Source organism: Spermophilus citellus, assembly GCF_964194105.1.
Source record: "Spermophilus citellus genome assembly, chromosome: 16".
Lineage (NCBI taxonomy): Eukaryota > Metazoa > Chordata > Mammalia > Rodentia > Sciuridae > Spermophilus > Spermophilus citellus.
This window is the reverse complement of record NC_138196.1, coordinates 1,413,441-1,426,287: the sequence shown is the minus strand read 5'-3', so window position 1 is coordinate 1,426,287 and position 12,847 is coordinate 1,413,441. Positions and strand designations below refer to the sequence as shown.

General features: G+C 36.8%; 1 protein-coding gene across 1 annotated transcript in view; it reads right to left on the bottom strand.

Annotated features, from left to right (window-relative positions):
* Positions 1-12,234, bottom strand: part of LOC308634962 (transport and Golgi organization protein 1 homolog) — a 33,149-nt gene extending 20,915 nt beyond the window's left edge. The window contains exons 1-2 of the mRNA XM_081269192.1: positions 12,018-12,234; positions 9,744-9,847 (exon numbers count right to left, since the gene is read on the bottom strand). Of these exons, the coding sequence (XP_081125318.1) occupies positions 9,744-9,847; positions 12,018-12,219 (306 nt within the window). The 5' untranslated portion in view covers positions 12,220-12,234. The remainder of the gene's footprint in view (positions 1-9,743; positions 9,848-12,017) is intronic.
* Between the last annotated feature and the right edge of the window lie 613 nt (positions 12,235-12,847).

Genomic DNA, 12,847 nt, shown 5'->3' with positions numbered 1-12,847 from the left:
CCCAGAGCAAAACCCTTTTGTCAATGTGTTGAGACACCAGGTACCTGCCCCAAAAGTGCAGACAGAAGAGGAGAAGCTTCTCCTGCTCCCTTCTAAAGGACTATTGCTCGGACTGGGCTTTCCTTCCCTGCTCACTCCAGTCCTGTTACTTTCTCCAATTGTGGATGACACTCTTTTTAAAAAGCCTTACCCTAAGGAATCATGTCATTATCACCCCACGCCGGTGGCTTCATTTCTGGATGCCACATTTTAAGGTTGCATGACTTGTGGAAAAGAACAGAATCATGAATAGCCCCCAAAAAGCACGTGCTAAAAATTGAAGAAACTGGAGAAGTTTAACTTGGGGAGGGAATGAACATCTGTGGATCTTTAAAAATCTGTCGTCAAGTTGAATATAGTCAATTCAAAAGAACAAGAATAAGCAGGAAAGCACTGAAAAAGAAGAGCAATGAAGGGTACAGGGAGGGCAGACTATATAATTAATTCATGTACCCTCGTCCAAGCCCAGGAATACATAGAGATTGTGGGACAGAATAGAGAATCCAGAAACAGAACCAACTGGACATTTGGGGTACAATAAAAGTTAGTTTGGGGAAAATAGACTTTCTAATAAGTAGCGTTACCACATGAAAAATTATAAAATTGGATTTTTCTCTACTTATTCAAAAGATAAACTACAAATGGATAAGAAACATGAATGTAAAAATAGAAAATAAACAAGTACTAGAAAATATTGGGTGAAATTTTCTATGTATTATGAGTGGGCAAAACCTGCCTCATCGAAAAAATCTTTCCTGGATGTATCTAAACCTGCTACACACACACACACACACACACACACACACACACACACGCAGTTTGACAATGACAACCTGAGAAAAAATATTTGCAACATATTATTGTCCAAAGAATCATGTTCCTGAAATATAAAGAACATTATAAATAAAATGGCCAGCAAACCTATACAAAAATGGGCTGAAGAAATAAACAGATCTCATGAAAAGAAATGCAAATAGCTATAGCATATGGAAACATGCTCTGCTTAGCTCATAATGAACAAAATACAAATTAAACCACACCAAGATACCATTTCTCACTTGCATTGGCATGATCCAAATGTTTGACAACATACTCAGTAGGTGAGAGAATGTGGGGGAATACAAATTCTCAGACACTGCTGATAAGTATACAAAATGATACAACCCTTATGAATGAGATTTGGCAACATCTCCCAAAACTACTTATATATTTACCTATTAACTCAACAATCCCACTTTTTTTTTTGTTTTTTAGTGAGAGAGGGGAGAGAGAGAGAGAGAGAGAGAATTTTTAATATTTATTTTTTAGTTCTCGGCGGACACAACATCTTTGTTGGTATGTGGTGCTGAGGATCGAACCCGGGCCGCAAGCATGCCAGGCGAGCCACATCCCCAGCCCCACTTTTTTTTTTTAACTTTTTCAGTGCTGGGGAAGGGTATCTAGGGCAAGTGCTCTACTGCTGAGCTATAGTCCCCCAGCCCTAACTTCTAAAGATACTGGGAATACAACAACAAATGTTTAAAACTTGTATTTACAAAACTATGTTATTCAAGCATTAATTATAATAATACAAGATGGTCACAAAAGGCTGAAACAACCGTCATCAATGAAAGTTGTTGAATAAACCAAAGAAGAAAGAAAATAATTTTAACTACTGCTAAAAGCTGGTTTCCAGAATACATTTTTTTTAAAAATGAAGTAGAGAAAAATATTTATAGAATACTATTTGTATCTTAGAAAGTGAAAAAAGATGAATATATTATTTCTTATAGCTTTGAGGTAAAATTGACATGCAATAAATTACATGTATTTAAAGTGTGCAATTTGATAAATTTTAACATGAAATTATGAAATCACCATTATAATCAATATACACATCCTTTACGTCCAAAAATATTCTCATTCTCTAGGTAATTCTGCCCTTTGTCACCCTTCCTTCTTGCCCCCCACTTTCCCATTCCTCCAGCAAAATGTCTATCTTAATAGATTGCTTTGTATTCCTCAAGTTTTATGTGTATGGGATAATATATTGTATTTTCTATGGCTTCTCTTATTCAGCATAATTTGAGATTCATCTACATCAGTTTATCTATCATCTATTTTTATTGCTGAGTAGCATTTCATTATATGTACATACCACAATTTGTCTATCATCTATTGATAGACATTTGGATTTTTTTCCAGTTTGGGGCTTTTCAAATAAAATAGCCAAGAACACTGATATAAAATTCCTCCTATTGCTATATAACTTATCTTTTCTTTGGAAAAGAATGGTTGGATATGACTGGTGTATGTTTGCCTTTTTAAGAAGGTGATTCTACCACTTTATATCCCCAGCTGTGTACCCATCCAGTTCCTCCATCTCTTCTCCAACCACTCAGCACAATTGTCTTTAATATTAGATATTTAATAAGTGTGTAGTGGTAACTCTTATGCTTCAAAATTGCATTTCCCTGATAATTATGTCAAGCATTTTTAATGTATTTACTATCTGTTTATCTTCTTTGATGAAGTGTTATTTTACAGGACTATATTTTTTATAATGAGTTCTAAGAGTTCTTCATATATTCTTGATGCAAGTCTTGATAAATGCTTTACAGTAATTTCCTCCCAGCAGTCTATTTCATTCACTTCAAAGTGTATTTTGAATTACAGAGGTTTTAGTTTGATGAATCCCACATTGTCAAATCCTTTTTAATGCTTTTGTTGTCAAATTTAAGAAATCTTTGCCGAATCTAAGTTCAACAAAAATTTTCCTCTTATTTTTTTCCTAGAGGTTTTGTAGTTTTGAGTTTAATATTTAAGTCTGTGAGTTAATTCAGGTGTCTAATGCAAGGCATGGATCAATATTTTGCATATAAATATGCAGTAATTTTCGTTGTTTCAGTTGGGAAGGTGAAGCCAGTACCTATATAAAGCTATCATGGCTAGATGTAAAAATCATTTGCTTTTCTTTTTCTTTTTATGGTGCTGGGGATTGAACACATGGCCTCATGTATGGTAGGCAAGTGCTCTACCACTGAGCTACATATCCCTTTTCTCATTTGCTTATTTTTTAATAGCAGAATACATAATGAAATAAATTTTAAAAGTTAACTATAAAAGAGAGTAACATCAGGGTAGACAGAACTGGGACAAAAGCTAGAGTTCTTTCAAAATCAGGCAGGAGAATCACAAGTTCAGCAACTTAGCAAGTCCCTACGCAACTTAGTGAGAACTATCTCTAAATAAAAAATAAAGAGGCTAGGTATGTGGCTCAGTGGATAGGAGCCCTGGGTTCAATCACCAGTACCAGAAAACAGAAACAACTTATTTTTACAAATTAACTTTGGCTCTTCTAAATATTTAAATAATTGTAAAATAAACAAAAAAATCTTTAAAAAGTAACACCTAAATATTGAAAGCAAAAATGAAACAACCTGTGATATCATGTTGGTGACAAACAACAGAAATGAATTATTTCAAACATACCTTAGTGGGATATAGCTTAAAGACAAGAGAATTTCATTTCATTTCAGGAATACATTCCTGAAAGTATTTTAAATAACATAAATATAGTCGTGTGTTGCTTAATGATGGGAATAAATTCTGAGAAACACATCTTAGGCAATTTTAGTGTGTAAACATCATTGAGTATACTTATACAAACCTAGAAAATATAGCCATTTCCACACGTAGGTATTCATATATGGTATATCATCGCTTTGGGGATAAAAACCTATAAGATATTATTATACTGAATTCTGTAGACAATTGTAACATTGTAAATGTTTATATATCTAAACATATCAAAACACAAAAAAGATATTAAAAATATTAGGTGACAAGAATTTTTTAGCTCCGTTATTATGCACTAATGAACAAAATGTCATTAAGTGGCACAAGACTGTAAACAATTATATTGATGTCATTGAAAACTGGAACTCCAACATCAGAGAAAGAAAACACAAATCTAAGATAGATGAAGTGAAGTAAAATCTCTCTAGCACCCTGAATTTTCATGGGAATTATCTAAATGACATGATGAAAAATCCCCATATATTTCTGAGCTTTGTTCACTAAAAAGGCCTACAAATGACAGTCAATTTGAGCAATAAGCAATCTTAGTACTTGGAATGTAGCCTCTAAATATCATTTCCTATTGAAAGGAACCAAAGTTCTTTTAGAGAAATAGTTCCTTCAAGGTCTGGACAGGGAATGTTTAAGATGAACTTGGAACATCTCTCATAGTTCAAAAGCAAGGGAAATAGGTAACAATGACCACTAGGTGGTGGCAAAGGGTCCCAGGAGCCAAGATAAAGAGGCTTCTACAAGGCAAAAGGGGGAGAAATTGAGCATCAGGTAAGAACAATTACTATTCCTAACTAGATTAAACACACCAAATATTTTTAAATGCATGACATCATACTGACTCTTAAATAAAAGTTAAAAAGATTTCAAAAGCCCTTTTGGGTATCATTTGATAATGCTAGAATAATACCTTACTATTCTGAAAAGTGTTTAAATGAAGAAAAGAAATCAAATGTTTATCTCCTGCCTTAACTATACAAACCAAATATCTGTGTAAAGAATAATCAATCATAGCCAGGCGCCGTGGCACACACTTGTAATCCCAGTAGCTTGGGAGGCTGAGGAGGGAAGATAGCAAGTTCATAGTCAGCCTCAGCAAAAGCGAATTGCTAAGCAACTCAGTGAGACCCTGTATATAAATAAAATACAAAATAGGGCTGGGGATATGGCTCACTAGCCAAGTGCCCCTGAGTTTAATCCCCAGTACCAAAAAAAAAAAGAAAGAAAGAATAATCAATCATAAATTTTCATTTGTATAGGCATCCCAGCCTTTAAATGAAGAAAGAAAAATCCCAGCAACTCAGACCATTGCTATTTCGCAACCTGTAATATATTAGCAAATCTCACCAAGGTCACTGTTGACTAGTAGTCAACATCAAAGGAGAGGACATGCAGATGTCAATGCAATATTTCCTATTAAGTTTTCATAAGAAACAGAATTGAACCTAAACCTGACTACCAATTTCCAAGAAATATAAAGCAACAGAGAGAGGCTGAGGTTGTTAGCTCAGCACTTGCCTAGAATGCATGGAGCCCGAGGTTCAATCCCCAGCACCACCAAAAAAAAAAAAAAAAAAAGGCAATAGAGAAAACAGGTTAAATTGTTGTACCAGGGGGATGTCATTTATTCACCCAAACTACAATATATCCTAGAAGTCCCACAAACATATTTTTTTTCAATTATTGCAAAAAGTTACAACAAAAGGAGAAATCAATAGAGAGTAACTTATATGAGACTTGTTCTCCCACTGAAAGCAACCAGAAAGTTGGAATGAATATATATATATATATATATATATATATATATATTTGGTACCAGGGATTGAACTCAGGAGCACTTGATCACTGAGCCACATCCCCAGTCTCAGCCCCATTTTGTATTTTATTTAGAGACAGGGTCTCACTGAGTTACTTAGCACCTCACTTTTGGCTTTGAACTCGTGATCCTCCTGTCTCAGCCTCCCGAGCCACTAGGATTAAGGCATGTGCCACCATGCCCAGTCAAAATATATTTTTTAAAAAGCTATTTTTCAGATAGAAAGCCACAAGGGACATGCAACTGTCACCCCTAAGAGCAGGAGAACAAATAGGTGAGCATTCTACCTGGAGGCACCCTCTAGACCTCAGTTTGGGGAAGGGGAACCCAAATGGGGCATAACAGTCTCACTGAGGAGAGAGAGACCAGAGTTCCAGGAGATTAAGCAGCCAAAAATATGTAGAGAAAACTACCAGAAAGATGGGAGCCACAAAGAAAAAGAGTTCCAGAAATCTGCATGGAGGTGGTCTTCAGTTTGGGGCTACATTCTAAGCAGTACCTGCGAGGGCCAAGAACAACTATAAGCTAACCAATCCCACAGTTGGCACTGAGCTGGGAGAAGTCTGGATTCCAGCTAGCCAGAGAGAGTTGACATACAAAAACAGTATGGTCAACAAGCTCATTAAGAAGTATTTGATCCAGGCATCATGGCACATGTCTGTAATCCCAGCAACTCAGAAGGTTGAGGCAGGAGGATCCCAAGTTTGAGGCTGGCAACTTATCAAGGGCCTAATCAAGTTAGTGAGACTCTATCTCAAAAGAAAAAAAAGTTCACTCAATATCATTAATTATCAGGAAATAAACTCACAAAGACATACCCACTAGAATGGCCCAAGTGCTAGTGAAGATGAAGTCAAGTGGAAGTCTCCTAAATTGCTGGTGGAAGTATAAAATGATTGTGGTCATTTTTTAGCATGGCTTGACAGTATCACATAAGATAAAAACATACATTAAACGTAGGAGGCAATTGCACTCCCAGATATGAGTCCACTTATAGTGGCATATATATGAAATAGTACTGTAGGAAAAATGAATCTATAGTTTAAAAAAAAAAAGTTATCAGTGGTTGCCTGGAACAGGTGGTGAAGGAACTCACTGGGAAGGATCCCAAGGAAACCCCTTTTGTAGTGAAAAAAACTGTTCTATATCTTGATTATGGTAGTTTTTACATGGGTATCTACATTTGTTAAAACTCAGAGTGTGCTTGCTTTGGCAGCACATATACTAAAATTGGAACAATACAGAAAAAATTAGCATGGTCCCTGAGCAAGGATGACACCCACATTTGTGAAGCATTCCATAGTTTTGTGGAACCAACCCTTCAGTAGATGAATGGATAAAGAAACTGTGGTACATATATGAAATGGAAAATTACTTATAGCATTAAAAGAGAAAAAAATTATGGCATCTGCGGGTGAATGGGAATATCAGGTTAAGGGAAGTAAGCCAATCCCAAAAACCAAAAGCTGTATGTTCTCTCTGAAAGTGGATGCTGACCCATAATGGGGGTGAGGTGGGTGGTAAGGGGCATGGAAAGAATGGAGGAACTTTGACTGGGCAAAGGGGAGGTAGGACAGGTGAGGGGGCATAGGGATAGGAAAGATGGTGGAATGAGATGAACCTCATTACCCGAGGTACATGTAGGACTACACATGTGTTGTGTACAACTAGGAAAAGTTTTGTTCCATTTATATACAATGAATCGAAATGCATTCTGCTATCATGTATAACCAATTAGAACAAATTAAAAAAACTCACTGATATTGGCTATCAAGGAATTACTGTTAAGTTGGGTGATGGCCCGTGGGTTCATTATACTATTCTCTATGCTTTTCTTTAAAGCTTTAAAATTTATTTTTTAACTAGTACATAGAAACAAACATTATAATTATTGAAGTAGGTAACATGACATTTTGATGCATGTATACACTATGTAACGTTTAAATCAGTTAAATATATCTACCTCCTCAAACATCATTTCTCTATGGTAAAACTTTCACAATCTTTTTTTCTAGTATTCTAAAATATACAGTATGTTATGGTTACCTATAGTCCCCTACTATTCTCTCTGCTCTTATTTGAAAGTTTCCATGATAAAAATACTAAAAATAATTTTTAAATTAAGATATAACTTCAAATATTTAAAGGATTTCTATGTAGAAAAGAATTCAATTTTATAGAGGAAATCATGTGGAGAAAAATTTGGAGTCAATACAAGGATGAACTAGACAACAGAAGAACAGATAGTCTTGTAAGAGAGTGACTCATGCTAGGAAATACTGGTGTACAGGCCTCATAACTACTCGTCAGGGCCACAGTAAAGAAAATAACTAGCAATGAGTGAGAAACAGCCTTCCAAGGTTTCTTCTAACACTAAGATTCTACTAAGATTCCATTGATCAATGAATCTGATTGGTGCACATCTCCCAAACACATCAGAGCCTATTACTCTCCAGTCCTATCAGATATCATACTACTTGTTTAAGATTTTACATTGACTTGTTCATAATTTTTGCATATATTTGTTAAGTCCTTTTCTTAAGGCTTTCAAAAATCACAATCATGCCTTACACCTGTTAGACTCTTTTAGTCCTCGAACAATGTCCTGTATATACTGGGCCATCAAAATGCCTTTTTGAAATCTCCTTTCAAATCAGTCTCCTAACAGTGTGCCTCTTCTTTGCCACTCACGTCTATGTCTTACCTATCACCGTACAATCACTGACCATACCTGCACCACATTCATGTCCCCCGACCTAGACCTAGAGGAGGGCTCTGTGCATACCTAAAAATATGAATAAAGAAATCCTTCCCATATCGTGAGGCTGTTAACTTTCCAAGTGATGCTGATTCATTCTGATAATCAAATTATGACTGTGGAAGACTGCTTTAATCACTGGAAATATCATTATTCTAACTGCCTGGTTTGTACATACCCCTTACCCAGGTGGCTGCCACCATCATGAACAAACATGGAGCCAACTGAAAAATGATTTGTTTCTCCCCACCACATCTTTTCCACCCTGGTGGTCTTTCCTCCCCAGGTATTCATTGTCTTTATACCACCTTCTGACTGCCTACATGAGAATTAGGGGGTGTGTGGGGGTAAAACCCTTCAAAATGCCAGACACCTCACCAGACATTTTACCTTGTCAAATCATTTAATTCTTATTATTGGAGTAAGCATTATCTACATTGTTCAGATGAGGAAAACTTTTTTCAAAAGTTTAGTTATTTGCCCAAACTTCTAAATGATAACCTTGGGATTTGAAACCAGATCTACCTGGCTTCAAAATCTATACATTTTACAAGGAAAACACGAACATCTTTCTTACACAAGCCTTGAAATAACACAACCTACAGGAAACAACTTCAGTTGAGGAGGATTACTGTCACAATGGCCCTAGGACCATCTTATCCTCCAACCTCTAAAAGCTTTCTCATTCCTATAATTAAACTCTAAAAGTCCAATATCAACAAATACCAATGGGGGGGAGGTAAGTCCTAAAATGCTTAGATAAGCTTCTAGACAGATTAAATGTCTTGTTTGGATCATGATTTTCTTTAGAAAGATCAGCCTTAAGGGACTCTTTCTAAAAAACAGATCTAACCTAATTCCTTTCATTCGGATCCCCACTATTAATGGTCTAATGCTACTTTGGCTCATGACTTCCTTTAAGATTTGCTGATCTCTCCAACAGGCCCATCCCCCTCCAACTTCACACTTTACAACACCAACTATTCACATTCTCCTGCCCTCCCCAAATATCCTTTTCTTCATGTTTCCATTTCTCTGAACACATTTCTTCTGACTGCCAGCTTCCCCCACCACCCTCCACCCCAGCCTGTCTAATCAACAACAAACCACATGTCAGACTCCTGTTTGCCCTTTGCCTGTGTTTCAAACACATCTCAACTACTTTCTGACCTTATTGATCACCCTTCCAACCATAATAAATGCATTTATGGACAATAATGTTCTACCATCGAATAAATACCTCTCTTTCTGCCATTATCTTACTGTGTTTCAAGTGAATGCTGTTATCTCCCTGCCAGAATGAAAGGTTCTGAGGGGAAGAACCAAGTTTTTACAGGTGTGCAAATGTCCAGCCTTGGTAGACAGCAAATCTTCCTCATGTGCTAAACCAAGTATCCATTAAAGCCACACCCCTATGGCTTTTGTTTCAGGAGTTATCTACTCAAAGGGTCAGGAGTCATTTTCATAAAGGCATTTTAAGTTCTTCACTTCATGACCAGAAGCCACTTAAAAACTAATAAATAATCAACATTCTAATTGAAGAAACTATGTCAAACTTACCATCTTAGACAAATAAAGCAAGAATGAATATAACAAGAAAAGTATGTTGTCCAAAAGGGTGGCATCTGCTGGCTCTTCCACCGTACCTTCTGTTATAAATAGCTCTAAAATTGAAAGGGGAAATGGCTATTTTATTTTATGCTATAGAATAAGAATTGTCTCTCTTCAGTTTCAATATTCTTCGAGTGTTTCACTAAATATATGAGTCACAGTGCCTGGAATATGTGGCTCTCCTAAAGACAATTAACACAGAGAAGAAAACTTCAAAATCCTAATTAGAGCTTTCAGACCCTTCAATTATAAAATGAACAATCTCCAGTCTACTCTCCACTACTTCCATGGCCATACAACTGCTACCAGAACAATATTTACTCAAGGAAAATTTTTAAAACCAGAGATATATAAACAGGGTCACATTCAACAAACATGGATTTAGTGCTGGTGAAACTTTGTGTTTAAAATTTTAGGAAAGCTAAAAGAGAGGGAGTCTTGGTTTGTAGATTTGCAGGTGGAATGAGCCAAGGCTTAACACAGTATCTGGCACCTGGCAGAGATACTCAACAATTATTTATTGAATGGACAGATGACAGCTATTTAAAAAGAACACAGTAATACCAAGAGAGACTAAAGGGAATTGGGTACAGACCTGCATTGAGGCTCTGTGAATGAGGTAGAATTCCAGTTAGAACTGAGAGCTTGTAGGGGTGGAATTTCAGTATGAGTTACATGAGCCTGGGGTATGTTTGATTAAACAGCAGGAGTCCAACATGCAGTTATTAAGAAGTTGGACCAGTTGCCTCTAAGGTCTTTCTCAACCCTGAGATTCCATTCACTACTATTTTTTTAAGCTTTTGCCTATTTTTTTTTTTTTTAGTTTTTGATGGACCTTTATTTTATTTATTTGTATGTAGTGCTGAGAATCAAACCCAGTGCCTCACATGTTAGACAAGCGCTCTACCACTGAGCTACAACCCCAGGCCCTCCATTCACTATTGGTCTATGAATTTGACTGCTGGTGAAGTCTGCCCCATTGGCTCAGCATCTCAGCACCTGAGACACATTAAATGACATTTGGGAAGATTTTACCTATAAAGGTCATTGACATCATTTTGTGGTGGAACCTAAAAGGCCAGGGAAATAATTCATTCTTAATTTTGTAAGCCAAGTTTTCCCTAATCTTGAAAGTTTTGGAGCATGAAAATAACAACTCTTAATGGTGCGTGATTCATTTTCAGAACCTTATGGAGTTAAAGACAGTTCAGAAGTCAGTAGTGTTCATATATGGATGCAATGTCTTCTGGAAAATGGGAGAACTGATATGTTATTCCTTCTCAAATTAACTGAATCCCCCCCCCCTTGCTATGAGTTCTCCTACACTCTGTGTGTGCAGATGGTGGTGGGGGGGTTCAGATCAGTGCTGCCAAGCCCTTCACTGGTGCAGGATAATGCTATAGCTATGCTTACAGACCAGAACCTTTAAAAACAAAAAATACAGTAATTATGGCTTTATAGCACCATACTGGATGGATAAAATAAAACAATTAGTCATCATCTAATTTACTGATAAAATGAGAGTGAGCAACACAAAAGTAGAATGCTGTTGATGCCATCATTGGGGATTTTTTTGAAAAATTGTTTCTCATCTCCCACTGGATACTGTGCACTATGATGAAGTATTCATAAGTGTCAGTCTAAAATGGATTGCAGTTCTGTACTGTTTCCTGTAAGTATATAGTATAAAGATCTGGACCATTGACTGCATTTGAAGAAGTTTAATTACCATGTCCAGGAAACAAGTCAAAACAGGACTTGAGCTATATTACATTCCATTTAGAAGAAAAGGGAAAAAACACAGAATCTATGAGACTATGAACAGTGATTATTCAAGCTAACTTGTACCAGGCCAGACTTTCCTGGAAGGCCTGCTAAACACAGATTGTGGGTCCCACCCCCAGAGTTTCTGGTGCTGTTGGTCTGGTTGAAAACTACAGTTTTAGAGCATAAGGCCTTTGAAGAATAATATTTTAGTTGTAAATGGTTTACACAAGCTAGTCATAGCTAAACATTTGCTTTTAGGTGAGTTACAGTCTCTGGCCTATTTTTGATTTCTAGTCATCTTTATTCTTGCTTTTCTCTCACTTAAGAGATTTTTTTTTAACTCACATGTACCTATACCACTCTCTGCTCTATTTCGTACCTTTGGCAACAAATATCCTTGAAAGCCTTCATTATGATAATGCCTCTACTTTGTAGAGAAAAATTGGCAAGCTTTACCTGGGTCTACTTTCTCAGTATTTGGGATCTGAGACACTTCTGAGACACCCATGTCCTCAGTCACAGGTTGACTCAAGAGGCTGGGCTCTTCAGGATGGTTCACATTAAAATGATGATTCAGGAGGCGAGGCTCTTCATGAAGATTTCTATTAAGATGATTTGAGTTCTCTTTAGGAAAATCATCTTCATGGGGTGGCTGCATCTCTACAAGGGAGAAGAATGCATTGAGCCAGATGGATGATACTATCTACCCCCACTTAAGCCCAATGATCAGCACTCCCCCTCAGCACACAGCTCCAGATACCTCAACACTGCCCTCCATGTCCTGGCATGCGCCCATGAGAACAACTGGGCAAGGATACGGGAGGGTTAATTGTTTTCATCCCATTTAAAGGATGACTGAACTATACAGTCAAATTTATAAAGAAGCCTTTAATCCAAAGTATTTCATAAACAAATACATTTATGATAGAGGCTTCAATAACTTACCTTCCCTTGGCAAACCAACATACACCCATATGAATAAATGTGCAGAAGAGAATTCTGGTCCAGAACAAAATGTGAAATGTCTATTCTGCTCAGAAATAACAGGAACTCTGTCATCTAAAAGTGTGCTGGTCTCAACGAGCCAGTATAGAGAAGGGAATTCCATAAGTCTAGCTTGCTTAATGTGCCTTTCAAATATGTTCAAAGTAACCTAGGAGCCAAATGGTGAACCTATCTCCTTCCTGAGCTCAGGACATAGACCAATAGGATCCAGAGCAAAGATTATCTCTTTACAGCTTAATATTCTACCCTGAACATTCACTTGCACTTTGCATTCTTATCCA